General features: G+C 44.7%; 1 protein-coding gene across 1 annotated transcript in view; it reads left to right on the top strand.

Moving 5' to 3' along the window:
- The first annotated feature begins 247 nt into the window (after positions 1-247).
- Positions 248-19,772, top strand: part of LOC139831816 (uncharacterized) — a 40,019-nt gene continuing 20,494 nt past the window's right edge. The window contains exons 1-4 of the mRNA XM_071821153.1: positions 248-269; positions 554-683; positions 840-1,012; positions 1,311-1,614. Coding sequence (XP_071677254.1) covers positions 248-269; positions 554-683; positions 840-1,012; positions 1,311-1,614 — 629 coding nt within the window. The remainder of the gene's footprint in view (positions 270-553; positions 684-839; positions 1,013-1,310; positions 1,615-19,772) is intronic.

Here is a 19,772-nt window from a genome sequence, read left to right on the forward strand (position 1 = left end):
ACGAGAATGTGAGCGGGGATTTGGACCACGCAAGCTGCTAAGCTGCCCTATTGTCAGCTGTGATCTTTAAACTGCATTGTGCCATGTCGACTGACTTCTTACATACCACCGCAGTTATTTGATCAAGATGTATTAACACTAACTTCCAAGATTATTCATGCTCTTGATCATCCTGCACTATGGTGCCGTAAACTGACGATTAAGTTTCAGTTTCAGAGAGGGAGAGAGCACATGAAGGAGCAGAGCCATGGGCAATTCCTGGGGTTCAGGTTCAGGATGTATCTGTATATTTGTGTTCGCGTTCACAGTATTTCTTGCTCAACTTGTAGTTCAAATACAGATCGTGCCTTTTATTGTAAAGATAATGCAAATCTTATTAAATAAGGATTAATGTCTTCTCGAGTAAAACTTTTCATAAACTTAATGAAGTCTAACTTTTGGCACCTGCAGTTAGCTCGCATGAGGCACCCGAACTTGCTCATAGTACGTTCTGTTTTGTTTTTTGTGTTCCGCACTTTTGACTTTTGAGATGATACTCTTGTGCAAATTCCAGCTCCTCCGGTGCTGGGAGAGACCCACCACCCCACCTTCGTATGGAAGATTCACAACTTCAAGGATCTAGTTAGCAGGAGGGATGTTATGACGGCTGTATCTGCCCCTTTCTACCGCTCCGGGTTTAAGTGGTACGCATCATTGTCTTAGATGTAAATATGATGCTGACTGAATTGGAATCGTACGTCAAACATTCGAATTTGGGTGTGGACAAATCATTTTTAAGTCTTACTACAGTTATGGCTTCTAGACCGTCTTGATTCCGTTTCCGATAATTCATTTACCAGGTTTCTGGTAGTGGCTCCACGGTATAGAGAACCTGGTTCTTTGTATTCATACGTTTCTCTTGGTCTTGGGATCGTCAGAGATACCATGCAGTCGGAGCCAGGATACTTTGTGGAGGTAGTGTTTGAGGTTTCAATATACAATCATTCAAATGGGATGTATTATGGATACAGAGGTATGAGTTCTTCCTTTTTTTCTATCACATATTCATCCACCCTGTTACAGCTAGGAATCAGTACTCTGTACTTTAAAACTTTGAAGCTATAACTCTGTAGATTCCGATTTTGCTTCGATGTAAATTATATCGCTAAAATTCAGCGGCTATAGGTCAAATATGATCAAATACTTTGCACATTATCTATAGTTGTTATCTATTGCCTTGGAAATTATGTTTCGAGCCAGGATATTTGTATCTTCCATTCTTGCATAGTTCATTTTTTCTAATCTTCTAACCTTCACCTACATAAACGCAGCTAGGTCTAACTTCAGTGTCAAGCACCGAATTTCAGAGTTCGAATGCTTGATTCCTCTTAGCGAACTACTGAAATCGTCTGATTTTCTGCATGATGATTGCTGTGTCTTTGGTGTGGAGATATTAAGTATTGATGTCTTCTCTCCCGAAAAGAGGGCTATTGTGAAGGCCACCACAGTTCAAAACTTTGTCATCCAGAAGAACAGATTCATCAAAAAGACGTACAGTGTGACCATGAACTTTCTTGAACTGAAAACAAACGATCTCATCCGTTTACGTACATTTGAGCTTGGTGGACATAAATGGTACCGATCTGTTTCAGAGTATTTTAACTTAACATACTACCAAGTTTCATTACTAGCACTGGTGGAAAAAGGGCCTTTGGTCGCGGTTCGCAACTGCCATTAGTCGCGGTTGCGCAACCGCGACCAAATAAGCGCGACTAAAGGCCCCCTCTTTAGTCGCGGTTGCTTACGAACCGCGACTAAAGGCCCGTCCACGTGGGCGCCAGGTGACCGTCGGGGCGGAGGACCTTTAGTCGCGGTTCTTCTGGCCAACCGCGACTAAAGGCCGCCGCAGGTTTAGGGTTTTAGCCCCCCCCCCCCCCCCAAAAAACCTGTTTTCTTTTTAGTTTGTATTGTTTTATTTCTTTTGTGCTTTATTTTAATTTTGAAAGAGTTTCACATATTCTACGGTACTACATATATACATGCATATGAATGTACAATTTGAAACAAATTTGAAATTAGAACCGAAAAGAATTCAAGAGGAATATACAATACATATATATATTCAATATCATTGGATGACCATATACAATTTTGAACAAGTTTCCATACATAATTTAATGCATATGAAGTTCTACGTCATCGTAATAGTGTTCTCCTTTAGGATGGAGGACTTCCCTCCTGAACCATCCAGCTAGTTCCTCTTAAAGTGGTCGGAAGCGAGCTTCTGGACTAAGCATCTTCCGGAGGTTATTCCTCTGAACATTGGTATCACTCGGAACCCGCTCAAAGGTGTATCTCCGGATCATCTCACAGACATAGTATCCACATAGATTGGTCCCCACTGGCTGAATATCGCCACCATTCTTAGCCATTGACCGCATGAAATGTAGCTCTTTTTTGAAAGCACCGACCCTTTCATCTGAGAACCGTCTCCAAATCCTACGAGGCAAAGAAAATTAAATGAACAAGAGAGTTATTAGTTACTTGATATTAGGAAATGAACGAAATAGGCCGATCGATATAGAGCGCAAATGAATGAAAATAATTACTTATGCAGCATTCTTCTCATGTCGCCCCAAAGATTTGAATCCAGAGTCAGAGAGTCGTGGACGAGACATGTGGAGGTGTCAAATTTAATTACTAGCAGAATCCAGTGGAACCTGCGGACACGATACATGCACAGTACGTCATGCATAACTCATCGATTAGCCGGCCACATACCATGCATGGAGTAAACAAAAGAGAATGTGCTCAAGACAGAAACACTCACCCAAAATGGTAAGGAAATTGAATATCACTTTTGAGTTCCTGCTTTGTAAGAAACTGCCACAGGTCTGCCTCCACGTCGGCGGGGTGATGCTCTAACACATATCCATTAACGATGTGTGGGTCAATGAACCCAACATCATGGATGTTCCTTACTCTGCATTCCTTAATCTTCATTCTGCATGTATAATAGCGTACACAACAATATAGTTAGGACATATATATAGTGCAGGCAATATGAACGAGATGGGGTAGAAATAAATCACTTACAGAACGTAGCAACTGATGATAGATTTGTCGAGCTCGCGCAGATTGAAAAGCTGGAATAATTCACTCAGATGAATTTGTACATAGTAATGTTTGAAGTGATGCTCATATCTAACTTCCGCATAAATATATTCTTTGGCGTTTTTATTTTTTATGTAACCCTTGTACCATTTCAGCAGACTTGTCATTTGTGGAGGTAGATCCTCTTCCTGCGCAGGCTCGACGAGAGGCCCATTCGGCACATATGTAATTAGTACCTCCTTCACTAGCGCCTCATCAAGGCCTAAAAGTTCACGAAGAGTCATACCTAAGTTGGCCTCTTGTTCTCTGCCACTCGTTACAGTCAATCCATGTGCTGCCGCAGCTTCTATGATATCGGGGGCATCCGGACCGGCGGCTTTCACTATAAGCGGGGCAATCGATTGTTTACTTTGTTCCCCGAGCTGGGCAACTCGTTTCCCGCCTTTTTTACTTTCTAATTCTTTCTCGGCCTCCTCCAAGGCTTTCTTCTCCTGCTTCTCCGCCCGCTCTTTCTTCTCCTTGAACATGAGTGCCTGCTTATGAAGTTCACGTGCATAGTCGTCAGGCAGATTCTTCGCGGCTTGGGACGGTGTGTTCAAAAATGACTTAGCCCACTTCTTTTGCTCATCAGAAAATACTGGCTTGGGCTCGGGCTCTCTTTTCTTCTTGCAGTCCGCCTTCCATTTCTCATAATCAGCAGTCGCGGCCGCGTCGACTTCCTCGGCACTACGTTCCCAAGGCCTCGTGGGGAGAGGCTTCAGTGATGGCTCCGGTACCTTTGTTATCTTAGGTACATAAGGGTCCGGGTTAATACTCCAGGACTGCTTCTGCTTCTTCGCCGGAGGTGGATTGGGGGGCGGCGTCTGCTTACCCGCCCGGGGCGGAACCCGCCGGAGGTGAATTGGGGGGCGGCGTCGGCTGACGTGAAGGAGGTGTAGGTGAAGCACCACCACCACCACCGCCACCGCCACCACCACCGTAGGGGGGTGGACTTGTTGTCCTTGGCGCCTCGTCTGGAAACTTGATAAACTTCTTTTGCCATAGAATGATATGGCGCTTGACATCTCCAAGTCTTCTCGCCCCATCAGGTGTAGCAATGTCAATGTCCAGGTCCTCAAACCCTTGGACTATGTCCTCCACCGTGACACGAGCATAGCCATCTTGAATGGGGTTGTTGTGGTGGAGTGCTCCAGGTAAACATGGTAAAGCACTGCTGATGGCTACCTTCATGGACATGTTCCCGATAGGATAATACAGATGACATTCTGTCATCTCCTTTACATCGTCCACGGGGTAGCGAGGAGGCTCCGGTGCAGTAATTTCGATCGTCGGAGGCTCCGGTGCAGTAATTTCGATCGTCGGTGCATGTGCACCAGCCGGTGGGGCCTCCGTGGAAGCCACGCTGCTTCTCCGCTGCTGGCTTCCGAGATCCACTGGATGATCTTCATGCTGCGCCCGAGCTGCATCTCTTTCTTGTACTAGTACACTCACGGTTTTCTTCATCTCATCCATTTCCGATGCCAACCGCGCCACAACATCTGCATCCCGATCCATCTTTCTCTTACGGCTTCTGTAACCGTACGGGTCATCATTCTGGGAGAACCCTATTTTCCACGGAATGTGCCCCATGCCTCGTACACGTCCTCCGTGTTCAGGATTCCCGAGGGCTTCTGTCAGCGTGTCGTCCTCTCTGTTGAACTTGATCTTCCCCTCTTGAGCATCCCTCATTGCGTTAATAAGGGCTTGGGTGGGTTTAATAATTTTGCCCCGGTAAACACACTCCCCTGTCTCCGGGTGTAGCGTTCCCCCATGCCCGTACCACCAGCTTTTGGCCCTTGGGTCCCATCCCTCCGTACCTGGACGGATTCCTCGCGCCCTCAGCTCGTTCTCCATCTTCTCCCACCTAGGCTCCCAAAGGCGATACCCTCCTGGCCCCATAATATGATTGTACTCCTTCTTAGCCGCATTTTCCTTATTTTTTTCGATATTTGAATGAACTGCTCCGATTTCTTTTGCTTCACAAATTCTGGCCAATCATGTTTCAGTTTCTCATATTGTCCTTTGAAATCCGGAGTCTTGTTCTCGTTGACATAGTCACGGGCTAGATTTTGCTTGAATTTCCTGAATGCGTCGGCCATCTTATGAAGAGTGAACTGTTTGACTAGCCTCCTCCTCTCCTTGTTTTCCTCAATCTTGTTACCCTCCTCATCGAATTTGTTGTATTCCGGAGGTAGAACGAAATGTTCCATAAGCTTTTTGAAGCAATCTTTTTTTGTTCTCTTATCGACAAAAGTGAAACCAATTCGTGCCTTCTTTGGCTCATTCCACTCCTGGACGGTGATCGAGACGTTGTCTCTAACAACGGCTCCGCATTGGTTGATAAACTTGGTGGCGTTCTTGCGGGGCTCCAGCGGCCTGCCAGTTGCACTGTCGACAACCTCGATGGTACATGTTTCTCCTTGTTTCATCGTCTTGGTTGCGCCATGCTTTGACGACGTACTCGATTGTTTCGACGATCCGGCCGAGGGCTAAAATAAGAAAGAGAGTCGCGCGCGTTAGTACACACATATTTATTCAAATCAGTTAGTTTGTATCACCAGAGGCTCAATGTATATATATACCTCGGCGCCAGAGGTGGTTGCTACTTCCAATTGAAGATCATCGTTTATCGACGTTTGTTCGGCATCATCTTGCTGACGGCCTTCATCTTGACCGTCAAGGTTCAGATAAGAAGAGACGATATCATCTTCTTCTTGTTCGGTTGGCACATATAGAATATCGCCGTTTATGATGCCGAACATATGGTCTTCAGCGTCCGGATCATAGTTGTCCATAATCGGGTCAGCTCTATCGTTCTCCATATGTCAGTCCTGAAAACATGTAGTAAAAACAAATTAATTGTGTATATGCATTATCACATCTCTTCTACATATAAAGAGAGAGGGCGACGAGGGAGGCGAGAGGGGGGACGCAGTGACCACGTGACCGAGAGACCGGTGGCGGTGGCGAAAGGGCGGTGGCGAAAGGGCGGTGGCGAAAGGGCGGTGGCGGTGCCGAGGACACATAACCCTCGCCGCCCCCTCTCGATCCCAAAAAAAAACACCGCGCGTATATGGAGGGGGCGACGAGCGCTGCCCCCTCCGTATACGCGCGGTGGTTAAGTTATTTTTGTTATTTTAAAAGTGACAAACTTTTGTTAAGTTATTTTAAAAGTGACCGAGAGACCGGTGGCGGTGGCGAAAGGGCGGTGGCAAAAGGAGGGGGAGAGGAAGGGGTGGGAGAGGGTGTCGCGGAAGAGGGAGGCGAGGACGAGCGCGTTGGCGGCGATTAAAGGTGTTTTTAACGGCGTCACGGAGAGGGAGGCGAGGACGAGCGCGTTGGCGTTGGCGCGTTGGCGCGTTGACGGCGTTACATTTTTATGAATAGAGGTAGTATAACATATATAATACTCCATCAAATATAAAACAAAGTCTAAAAAGCATAAATCTTCAAAGTGAAATTTTAGTTCATTTTTTTGACAAACTTTTGTTAAGTTATTTTTGTTAAATTTTGTTAAGTATTTCTTGTGAAATTAAAGTTTTTGTTAAGTTAAAGTTTTTGTGAAGTTAATGTTTTGTTAAGTAAAAAAGAAATGAGGGAGATTTTTTATTAAGTCAATTTTTTATTAAGTCAAAATTTTAGTGAAGTTAACTTTTAGTTAAGTAAAAAGGAAAGAGGGAGATTTTTTGTTAATTTTAGTCAAGATTTTTAATTAAATCAATTTTTTGTTAATTTTTTTTTGGTATCCGGCCCGGCCCTCTCTCTCTGTTCTTCTCTGTTCGTCTTCTCGATCTGTACGGCGCGGCCGGCGCACGCGAGGCCGGGGGCCGTCGGGGCCGGGGGGCACACGACGCGCGGGTGCCAGGGGTCGGCGGTGATACGTCTCCGACGTATCGATAATTTCTTGTGTTCCATGCCACATTATTGATGATATCTACATGTTTTATGCACACTTTATGTCATATTCGTGCATTTTCTGGAACTAACCTATTAACAAGATGCCGAAGTGCCGATTCTTTGTTTTCTGCTGTTTTTGGTTTCAGAAATCTTAGTAACGAAATATTCTCGGAATTGGACGAAATCAATGCCCAGGGTCCTATTTTGCCACGAAGCTTCCAGAAGACCGAAGAGGAGACGAAGTGGGGCCACGAGGTGGCCACACCATAGGGCGGCGCGGCCTGGCCCTTGGCCGCGCCGACCTGTGGTGTGGGGCCCTCGTGTGGCCCCCTGACCTGCCCTTCCGCCTACTTAAAGCCTCCGTCGCGAAACCCCAAGCACCGAGAGCCATGATACGGAAAACCCATCGAGACGCCGCCGCCGCCAATCCCATCTCGGGGATTCAGGAGATCGCCTCCGCACTCGCCGGAGAGGGGAATCATCTCCCGGAGGACTCTACGCCGCCATGGTCGCCTCCGGAGTGATGTGTGAGTAGTCTACCCCTGGACTATGGGTCCATAGCAGTAGCTAGATGGTTGTCTTCTTCCCATTGTGCTTCATTGTCGGGTCTTGTGAGCTGCCTAACATGATCAAGATCATCTATCTGTAATTCTATATGTTGCGTTTGTTGGGATCCGATGAATAGAGAATACTTGTTATGTTGATTATCAATTTATATCTATGTGTTGTTTATGATCTTGCATGCTCTCCGTTACTAGTAGATGCTCTGGCCAAGTAGATGCTTGTAACTCCAAGAGGGAGTATTTATGCTCGATAGTGGGTTCATGTCTCCGTGAATCTGGGGAAGTGACAGAAATCTCTAAGATTATGGATGTGCTGTTGCCACTAGGGATAAAACATTGGTGCTATGTTCAAGGATGTAGTTAATGATTACTTTACGCGCAATTCTTAATGCAAGTGTCTGTTGTTAGCAACTTAATACTGGAGGGGGTTCGGATGATAACCTGAAGGTGGACTTTTTAGGCATAGATGCATGCTGGATAGCGGTCTATGTACTTTGTCGTAATGCCCAATTAAATCTCACTATACTCATCATAATATGTATGTGCATGGTCATGCCCTCTTTATTTGTCAATTGCCCAACTGTAATTTGTTCACCCAACATGCTGTTTATCTTATGGGAGAGACACCTCTAGTGAACTATGGACCCCGGTCCAATTCTCTATACTGAAATACAATCTACTGCAATACTGTTCTACTGTTTTTCTGCAAACAATCATCATCCACACTATACATCTAATCATTTGTTACAGCAAGCCGGTGAGATTGACAACCTCGCTGTTTCGTTGGGGCAAAGTACTTTGATTGTGTTGTGCAGGTTCCACGTTGGCGCCGGAATCTCTGGTGTTGCGCCGCACTACATCCCGCCGCCATCAACCTTCAACGTGCTTCTTGGCTCCTACTGGTTCGATAAACCTTGGTTTCATACTGAGGGAAAACTTGCCGTTGTACGCATCACACCTTCCTCTTGGGGTTCCCAACGGACGCGTGCTGTACCCGTATCAGGCGGCGATGAAAAAAGGGCACGCGGCGGCGCGATGCGGTCGGCGGCGATGAGAAGGATGGCGGCGGCGCAGGGATGGCGCGCGAGCGCGCGGCATGCATGCGCGGTGGCCGGCCGGAGGGAGATCGCGAGGCGCGCGCGCGCGCTGCTAGAGGAGAGACCTGCAGCTGCGACGGGCGCCGGCGTTGATGCGAGGGCGGCGAGGGACGGCGGTGGGCGGCAAGGGCAGCCTGACGGCGCTCGTCGTCGTTGTCTTCGGCGGGCGCGCGGCGGGTCTCTGTGTCTTCGAAGTTGGGCGCGATGGAGAAAATGCGCGGCGGTTCCGCGCCAGGAGCTTTATAGGTGGCGACCTTTGGTCGCGGTTGGGGACCCCAACCGCGACTAAAGGGGTACCTTTAGTCGCGGGTGGCGACCCCAACCGCGACTAAAGGGTATTTTCGCCGGGTTTTCGTTTCCCGCGGAAAAATGCCAACCGCGACTAAAGCTATTTTTCAAATTTCTTTTCTTTTTCAGAAATATATCAATAAATTCATAAAAATAAAACTAATTCAATTCAAAATCTTAAAAATACAAATAATATATCAATAAATTCAGAAAAATAAAACTAATTCAATTCAAAATTTTAAAAATACAAATTATATATCAAAAAATTCATAAAAATAAAACTAATTCAATTCAAAAATTTAAAAATACAAATAATATATCAAAAAATTCATAAAAATAAAACTAATTCAATTCAAAATCTTAAAAATACAAATAATATATCAAAAAATTCAGAAAAATAAAACTAATTCAATTAAAAATCTTAAAAATACAAATATTATATCAATAAATTCAAAAAAATAAAACTAATTCATTTGAAAATCTTAAAAATACAAATAATATATCAAAAAATTCAGAAAAATAAAACTAATTCATTTAAAAATCTTAAAAATACAAATAATATATCAAAAAATTCAGAAAAATAAAACTAATTCATTTAAAAATCTTTCCGCCTCCCTCTTCCCACCAGTTCTTCCCGGCCGTCTCTGTCTTCTCGTTGGCCCCCTCTTCACGCCTCGTCTTTCCGCCCCCTCTTCCCGCCAGTTCTTCCCGGCCGCCTCTGTCTTCTCGCCCCCCTCTTTCACGGGCTTGCAGAAAAAATTCCGAGGAGCAACTTCCAAAGATGTCGTAGGGCATGTGCACCGACGACATCTTCGAGAAGTTGCGCCACGGGAGATTTTTCAACCCTTTACCCAACACTGTTAGAGGAGAGATGAAGTCTTTCACGGGCTTGCAGGAAAATTTTCCCGAGGAGCAACTTCCGAAGATGTCGTAGGGCGTGTGCACCGACGACATCTTCGAGAAGCTGCGCCACGGGAGATTTTCCAACCCTTTACTTCATCCATGGGGATGAAACTCTCCCTACCTGCTAGGTTGGCTTGTTGGTCTGCTTGCCAAGGCGTATCGATGCTCCTTTTATAGGCACGGCACTGCTTCGGCTTTGACTTGTTCCTCCGACAGGGCGTCGTGCGCTACATGCTTTATCTCATCGAGCAGTGCGTCCACCCACGCGTTCTTATCCTGCCGACAGCTTTAGTCACGGTTGCACCCTCTAGCCGGGACTAAAGCTTACCCAAACATCCTTATCCCACCGACAGTTTTCATAGATGACACAAAAACCACCTTTAGTCCCGGTTGCACCCACCAGCCGGGATTAAAGCTTACCCAGACGTCCTTATCCCACCGACAGTTTTATTAGATGATACAAAACCACCTTTAGTCCCGGTTGCACCCACCAGCCGGGACTAAAGATTAGATGACCAGCTCTGGATTCCTCTTCTTCCCGCCATTTCTTCCCTGTCTTCCCGCCTCTTTCTTCCCGCCTCATTCTTCCCGCCAATTTCTTCCCGCCTCTTTCTTCCCGCCACTTTCTTCCCGCCTCCTGTCTTCCCGCTCCCATTTTTCCCGCCATTTCTCACTACATATATGTAGCCCGGCTTGGCCAGCATTATCACATCTCTACAATCTCTCATCACTCTCTCATGGCTTCCACCGCACCCACTCTAACCTACCAGCAGGTGGAGGAGCTTTGCGCCTCGAACTACCCTTGCCCACCGGGCTACCGTGTCCCCGCCTGCTGGTGCCTAAGCGCCGGCGGCGTGCCGGTCCCTCCCGTCCCTCAGGGTACTGCGCGTCGGGCGGCCATCACGAACCACTACTACCTCGACCTCACGCCAGAGCAGCGGATGAATCCCCGCTGGCATCCCGATAACCAGCATACTTGGGACGCCTTCTTCATCAATCGGCGTGAGAGGGCGCTCGCCAGGTATGAGGAGGACGGTCTGCCTCCTGGGAACTTCCACGAGGCCGGCCGTCGGCTATGGTGATACGGTCGGACTCTGCAGAGCGTCATGGACTACATCACGGCCGGCGATATCCCCCGCCTGCGCTACCCTCAGTTCGAGCCACGAGCGCCGCCCGACGACAGCGACGACAGCAGCGACGACGACGGCGGCAACTTAGAAGGCGACGATTACCAGTACAACGGCGGCGGCTATGAAGACTACGAGTATGCATATTATACGCCTAGGCAGGAGTATGACTAAATCACTCCAAATTTCTTGTATCATCAGTGCTATCTCGAATCAATCGAATCATTCAAAAATGGACACCAAACACATCACGGGTAATATAATTCACATGATCCATTCAATAAAGTTTGGTACAATAAATTATTACACATCATTTCTTCCCTTGTGTCCCTGCTTGCTTACGATTGTGCCGTATCCATGGAGCATCCTCATCATTTAACTTAATGCTTGGGTCGGTGTTCACTTTGAAGGGCGGAATTTCACCAAACATATTATAATCTTCTGACATGTCTGTCTTGTCCTCCACTCCCACGATGTTTCTTTTCCCTGAAAGAACAATGTGGCACTTTGGATCATCGCATGATGTACTGATCGTTTTCTTATCTTTCCGTTTCCTCGGTTTGCTACTCATGTCCTTGACATAGAAAACCTGAGCGACATCTTTCGCTAGGACGAATGGTTCGTCAAGGTAACCAAGATTGTTGAAATCCACCATTGTCATTCCGTATTGCTGGTCCACCTTTACCCCACCTCCTGTTAGCTTGAACCATTTGCACCGGAACAAAGGGACCTTAAAGGAGGGTCCATAGTCAAGTTCCCATATCTCCTCTATGTAACCATAATATGTGACCTTTTGCCCATTCTCGGTTGCTGCATCAAAGCGGACACCACTGTTTTGGTTGGTGCTCTTTTTATCTTGGGCGATCGTGTAAAATGTATTCCCATTTATCTCGTACCCTTGGAAAGTCGTTATAGTCGAAGATGGTGTCTTGGCCAACATGTACAGCTGATCTACAACATCATCGTCATTCATTAAATGTTTTCTCAACCAACTGCTGAAAGTCTCCATGTGGGCCTTCCTAATCCAGGATTCAGGCTTCCCCGGGTTGTCCGAGCGTAAAATATTCTTGTGTTTCTCAAAGTACGGAGCCACCAAGATGGAATTGGTCAAAACTGTGTGGTGTGCTTCAGTCAGAGAATGGTCGTCCATACATATCGTTGATTTCCTTCCGATCGTGCCTTTTCCACTTAGTCTCCCCTCGTGCCGCGATCGAGGAAGACCAATCGGCTTAAGGTCAGGAACAAAGTCAACACAAAACTCAATTACCTCCTCATTTCCATAGCCCTTGGTGATGCTTCCTTCTGGCCTAGCACGGTTACGAACATATTTCTTTAATACTCCCATGAACCTCTCGAAGGGGAACATATTGTGTAGAAATACAGGACCGAGAATGGAAATCTCTTCGACTAGGTGAACCAGGAGGTGCGTCATAATATTGAAGAAGGATGGCGGGAACACCAACTCGAAACTGACAAGACATTGGACCACATCGTTCTGTAACCGTGGTAGAACTTCTGGATTGATTACCTTCTGAGAGATTGCATTGAGGAATGCACATAGCTTCACAATGGCTACTCGAACATTTTCCGGCAGGAGCCCCCTCAAAGCAATCGGAAGCAATTGCGTCATAATCACGTGGCAGTCGTGAGACTTCAGGTTTTAGAACTTTTTCTCCGCCATGTTTATTATTCCCTTTATATTGGACGAGAATCCAGACGGGACCTTCATACTGCTCAGGCATTCAAAAAAGATGACCTTCTCTTCTTTGGTCAGAGCGTAGCTGGCACAACCTTGAAACCATTCCGGATGCCGGTCATCAGGGTCTTTCAAACGTTGCTGGTCCTGCCGTGCTTCCTTTGTATCATTTGTCTTCCCATACACGCCCAAGAAGCTTAGGAGGTTCACACAAATATTCTTCGTAACATGCATCACGTCGATTGCAGAGCGGACATCTAGGACTTTCCAATATTCTAGCTCCCAGAATATAGATTTCTTCTTCCACATGGCTGCGTGCCCGTCAGCTCCCTTCGGAACTGATTGTCCGCCAGGACCCTTTCCAAAGATGACTTTCAAATCTTTGACCATATCAAATACCTCAGCACCAGTGCGTTCCGCAGGCTTCGGCCGGTGATCTGCCTTGCCGTTGTAATGCTTGCCTTTATTTCTTACTAGATGAATTTTTGGAAGAAATCGATGATGCCCAAGGTACACGTTCTTCTTACAATTTGGCAAATGTACACTTTCAGTCTCATGTAAGCAGTGCGTGCATGCATTGTATCCCTTATTTGACAGTCCCGAAAGGTTACTAAGAGCAGGCCAATCGTTGATGGTTACGAAAAGCAACGCTCGTAGGTCAAATTCCTCTTCTTTGTGCTCATCCCACACACGGACACCAGGTCTGCACCACAGCTGTAAAAGTTCATCAACTAATGGCCTTAGGTACACATCGATGTCGTTGCCGGGTTGCTTCGGACCTTGGATGAGCACTGGCATCATAATGAACTTCCGCTTCATGCACAACCAAGGAGGAAGGTTGTAGATGCATAGAGTCATGGGCCAGGTGCTATGGCTGGTGCTTGATGTCTACGTTCCCCTTCCTTTCCTGTAGACAGTGTTGGGCCTCCAAGAGCAGAGGTTTGTAGAACAGCAGCAAGTTTTCCCTTAAGTGGATCACCCAAGGTTTATCGAACTCAGGGAGGAAGAGGTCAAAGATATCCCTCTCATGCAACCCTGCAACCACAAAGCAAGAAGTCTCTTGTGTCCCCAACACACCTAATAGGTGCACTAGTTCGGCGAAGAGATAGTGAAATACAGGTGGTATGAATAAGTATGAGCAAGAGTAACGGTGCCGTAAAAATAGCTTGCGGGCGTGTAGTTGATGGTGGTGGTATTGCAGCAGTAGTAACACAGTAAAACAGTAAACAAGCAGCGATAGCAGTATTTAGGAACAAGGCCTAGGGATTACACTTTCACTAGTGGACACTCTCACATTGATCACATAACAGAATAGATAAATGCATACTCTACACTTTTGTTGGATGATGAACACATTGCGTAGGATTACACGAACCCTCAATGCCGGAGTTAACAAGCTCCACAATTATGTTCATATTTTGGTAACCTTATAGTGTAAGATAGATCAAAAGACTAAACCAAGTACTAACATAGCATGCACACTGTCACCTTCATGCATATGTAGGAGGAATAGATCACATCAATATTATCATAGCAATAGTTAACTTCGCAATCTACAAGAGATCATGATCATAGCATAAACCAAGTACTAACACGGTGCACACACTGTCACCTTTACACACGTGCAGGAGGAATAGAACTACTTTAATAACTTTGCTAGAGTAGCACATAGATAGTAGTGATACAAAACTCATATGAATCTCAATCATGTAAAGCAGCTCATGAGATCATTGTATTGAGGTACATAGGAGAGAGATTAACCACATAGCTACCGGTACAGCCCCGAGCCTCGATGGAGAACTACTCCCTCCTCATGGGAGCAGCAGCGGTGATGAAGATGGCGGTGGAGATGGCAGCGGTGTCGATGGAGAAGCCTTCCGGGGGCACTTCCCCGCTCCGGCAGCGTGCCGGAACAGAGACTCCTGTCCCCCAGATCTTGGCCTCGCGATGGCGGCGGCTCTGGAAGGTTTCTGTGGTTTTCGTCAATCGTGATAGGGTTTTCGTGACGGAGGCTTTATATAGGCGAAGAGGCGGCGCCAGAGGGTCTTTGGGGGGCCCACACTATAGGGGGGCGCGCCCCCCCCTGGCCGCGCCGGGGTATGGTCTGGTGGCCCTGTCCCCCTTCTCTGGCAGTTCTCGTGTGTTCTGGATGGTTCCGGGAAAAATAGGAACCTGGGCGTTGATTTCGTCCGATTCCGAGAATATTTCGTTACTAGGATTTCTGAAACCAAAAACAGCAGAAAACAGGAACTGGCACTTCGGCATCTTGTTAATAGGTTAGTTCCAGAAAATGCATGAATATGACATAAAGTATGCATAAAACATGTAGATAACATCAATAATGTGGCATGGAACATAAGAAATTATCGATACGTCGGAGACGTATCAGCATCCCCAAGCTTAGTTCTGCTCGTCCCGAGCAGGTAAAACGATAACACAGATAATTTCTGGAGTGACATGCCATCATAACCTTGATCATACTATTTGTAAAGCATATATAGTGAATGCAGCGATCAAAACAATGTATATGACATGAGTAAACAAGTGAATCATATAGCAAAGACTTTTCATGAATAGTACTTTCGAGACAAGCATCAATAAGTCTTGCATAAGAGTTAACTCATAAAGCAATAATTCAAAGTAAAGGCATTGAAGCAACACAAAAGAAGATTAAGTTTCAGCGGTTGCTTTCAACTTATAACATGTATATCTCATGGATAGTTGTCAATGCAAAGCAATATAACAAATGCAATAAGCAAGTATGTAAGAATCAATGCACAGTTCACACAAGTGTTTGCTTCTTGAGGTAGAGAGAGATAGGTGAACTGACTCAACAATAAAAGTAAAAGAATGGTCCTCCATAGAGGAAAAGCATCGATTGCTATATTTGTGCTAGAGCTTTGATTTTGAAAACATGAAACAATTTTGTCAACGGTAGTAATAAAGCATATGTATCATGTAAATTACATCTTACAAGTTGCAAGCCTCATGCATAGTGTACTAATAGTGCCCGCACCTTGTCCTAATTAGCTTGGACTACCTGGATTATCACCGCAATACATATGCTTTAACCAAGTATCACAAAGGGGTACCTCTATGCCGCCTGTACAAAGGTCTAAGGAGAAAGCTCGCATTTGGATTTCTCGCTTTTGATTATTCTCAACTTAGACATCCATACCGGGACAACATAGACAACAGATAATGGACTCCTCTTTTAATGCTTTAAGCATTCAACAACAATTAATTCTTTTCTCATTAGAGATTTGAGGATGTTTGTCCAAAACTGAAACTTCCACCATGGATCATGGCTTTAGTTAGCGGCCCAATGTTCTTCTCTAACAATATGCATGCTCAAACCATTCAACTCAGTGTAGATCGCCCTTACTTCAGACAAGACGAACATGCATAGCAACTCACATGAAATTCAACAATGAAAAGTTGATGGCGTCCCCAGTAAACATGGTTATCGCACAACAAGCAACTTAATAAGAGATAAAGTGCATAATTACATATTCAATACCACAATAGTTTTTAAGCTATTTGTCCCATGAGCTATATATTGCAAAGGTGAATGATGGAATTTTAAAGGTAGCACTCAAGCAATTTACTTTGGAATGGCGGAAAATACCATGTAGTAGGTAGGTATGGTGGACACAAATGGCATAGTGGTTGGCTCAAGTATTTTGGATGCATGAGAAGTATTCCCTCTCGATACAAGGTTTAGGCTAGCAAGGCTTATTTGAAACAAACACAAGGATGAACCGGTGCAGCAAAACTCACATAAAAGACATATTGAAAACATTATAAGACTCTACACCGTCTTCCTTGTTGTTCAAACTCAATACTAGAAATTATCTAGACCTTAGAGAGACCAATTATGCAAACCAAATTTAGCATGCTCTATGTATTTCTTTATTAATGGGTGCAAAGCATATGATGCAAGAGCTTAATCATGAGCACAAGAATTTCCAAGTATCACATTACCCAAGACATTATAGCAATTACTACATGTATCATTTTCCAATTCCAACCATATAACAATTTAATGAAGAAGAAACTTCGCCTTGAATACTATGAGATAAGAACACATGTGTTCATATGCAACAGCGGAGCGTGTCTCTCTCCCACACAAGCATGATGTAATCCAATTTATTCAAACACAAACAAAAATAAAAGCATACAGACGCTCCAAGTAAAAGCACATAAGATGTGGTGGAATAAAAATATAGTTTCAGGGGAGGAACCTGATAATGTTGTCGATGAAGAAGGGGATGCCTTGGGCATCCCCAAGCTTAGACGCTTGAGTCTTCTTAATATATGTAGGGGTGAACCACCGGGGCATCCCCAAGCTTAGACTCTTCACTCTTCTTGATCATAGTATATCATCCTCCTCTCTTGACCCTTGAAAACTTCCTCCACACCAAACTCGAAACAAACTCATTAGAGGGTTAGTGCATAATCAAAAACTCACATGTTCAGAGGTGACACAATCATTCTTAACACTTCTGGACATTGCTCAAAGCTACTGGAAGGTAATGGAACAAAGAAATCCACCCAACACAGCGAAAGAAGCAATGCGAAATAAAAGGCAGAATCTGTCAAAACAGAACAGTCCGTAAAGACGAATTTTAAAAGGGCACCAGACTTGCTCAAATGGAAATGCTCAAATTGAATGAAAGTTGCGTACATATCTGAGGATCACTCACGTAAATTGGCATAATTTTCTGAGTTACCTACAGAGAATTAGGCCCAGATTCGTGACAGCAAGAAAACAGTTTCTGCGCAGTAATCCAAATCTAGTATTGACTTTACTATCAAAGACTTTACTTGGCACAACAAAACACAAAACTAAGATAAGGAGAGGTTGCTACAGTAGTAAACAACTTCCAAGACACAAATATAAAACAAAGTACTGTAGAAAAATAACACATGGGTTATCTCCCAAGAAGTTTTTTTCTTTATAGCCATTAAGATGGGCTCAGCAGTTTTAATGATGCACTCGCAAGAAATAGTATTTGAAGCAAAAGAGAGCATCAAGAGGCAAATTCAAAACACATTTAAGTCTAACATGCTTCCTATGCATAGGAATCTTGTAAATAAACAAGTTCATGAAGAGCAAAGTAACAAGCATAGGAAGATAAAACAAGTGTAGCTTCAAAAATTTCAGCACATAGAGAGGTGTTTTAGTAACATGAAAATTTCTACAACCATATTTTCCTCTCTCATAATAACTTTCAGTAGCATCATGAGCAAACTCAACAATATAACTATCACATAAAGCATTCTTATCATGAGTCTCATGCATAAAATTATTACTACCCCCAACATAAGCATAGTTATTCTTATTAATTGTAGTAGGAGCAAATTCAACAAAGTAGCTATCATTATTATTCTCATCAAGTGTAGGAGGCATAGTATTATCATCATAAAAATTACTCTCCATAGTAGGCGGCACTAAAAGACCAATATCATTATAATCATCATAAATAGGAGGCAAAGTATCATCAAAGAAAATTTTCTCCTCAATGCTTGGGGGACTAAAAATATCATGCTCATCAAAGCCAGCTTCCCCAAGCTTAGAATTTTCCATATCATTAGCAACAATGGTGTTCAAAGTGTTCATATTAATATGTTCCATGGGTTTTTTAATTTTCGGATCAAACCATCCATGTCTTAAATCAGGAAATAGAGTAAAAAGCTCATTGTTGTCCATTATGCCAAACTAGTGTAAACAAGAAACAAAAAGTTGCAATTGCAGGATCTAAAGGAAATAGCTTCGAGTACTTACGGCGCCGGAAAATAGCTTAGTAGCCGAGATCCGGAGTGTGAGTACCTTTTGCCTTTCCTCCCCGGCAACGGCGCCAGAAAATAGCTTGATGTCTACGTTCCCCCTCCTTTCCTGTAGACAGTGTTGGGCCTCCAAGAGCAGAGGTTTGTAGAACAGCAGCAAGTTTTCCCTTTAGTGGATCACCCAAGGTTTATCGAACTCAGGGAGGAAGAGGTCAAATATATCCCTCTCATGCAACCCTGCAACCACAAAGCAAGAAGTCTCTTGTGTCCCCAACACACCTAATAGGTGCACTAGTTCGGCGAAGAGATAGTGAAATACAGGTGGTATGAATAAGTATGAGCAGTAGCAACGGTGCCAGAAAATAGCTTGCGGGCGTGTAGTTTATTGTGGTGGTATTGCAGCAGTAGTAACACAGTAAAACAGTAAACAAGCAGCGATAGCAGTATTTAGGAACAAGGCCTAGGGATTACACTTTCACTAGTGGACACTCTCACATTGATCACATAACAGAATAGATAAATGCATACTCTACACTTTTGTTGGATGATGAACACATTGCGTAGGATTACACGAACCCTCAATGCCGGAGTTAACAAGCTCCACAATTATCTTCATATTTTGGTAACCTTATAGTGTAAGATAGATCAAAAGACTAAACCAAGTACTAACATAGCATGCACACTGTCACCTTCATGCATATGTAGGAGGAATAGATCACATCAATATTATCATAGCAATAGTTAACTTCACAATCTACAAGAGATCATGATCATAGCATAAACCAAGTACTAACACGGTGCACACACTGTCACCTTTACACACGTGCAGGAGGAATAGAACTACTTTAATAACTTTGCTAGAGTAGCACATAGATAGTAGTGATACAAAACTCATATGAATCTCAATCATGTAAAGCAGCTCATGAGATCATTGTATTGAGGTACATAGGAGAGAGATTAACCACATAGCTACCGGTACAGCCCCGAGCCTCGATGGAGAACTACTCCCTCCTCATGGGAGCAGCAGCGGTGATGAAGATGGCGGTGGAGATGGCAGCGGTGTCGATGGAGAAGCCTTCCGGGGGCACTTCCCCGCTCCGGCAGCGTGCCGGAACAGAGACTCCTGTCCCCCAGATCTTGGCCTCGCGATGGCGGCGGCTCTGGAAGGTTTCTGTGGTTTTCGTCAATCGTGATAGGGTTTTCGCGACGGAGGCTTTATATAGGCGAAGAGGCGGCGCCAGAGGGTCTCTGGGGGGCCCACACTATAGGGGGGCGCGGC

This window comes from Lolium perenne, chromosome 5 (genome assembly GCF_019359855.2).
Source record: "Lolium perenne isolate Kyuss_39 chromosome 5, Kyuss_2.0, whole genome shotgun sequence".
Lineage (NCBI taxonomy): Eukaryota > Viridiplantae > Streptophyta > Magnoliopsida > Poales > Poaceae > Lolium > Lolium perenne.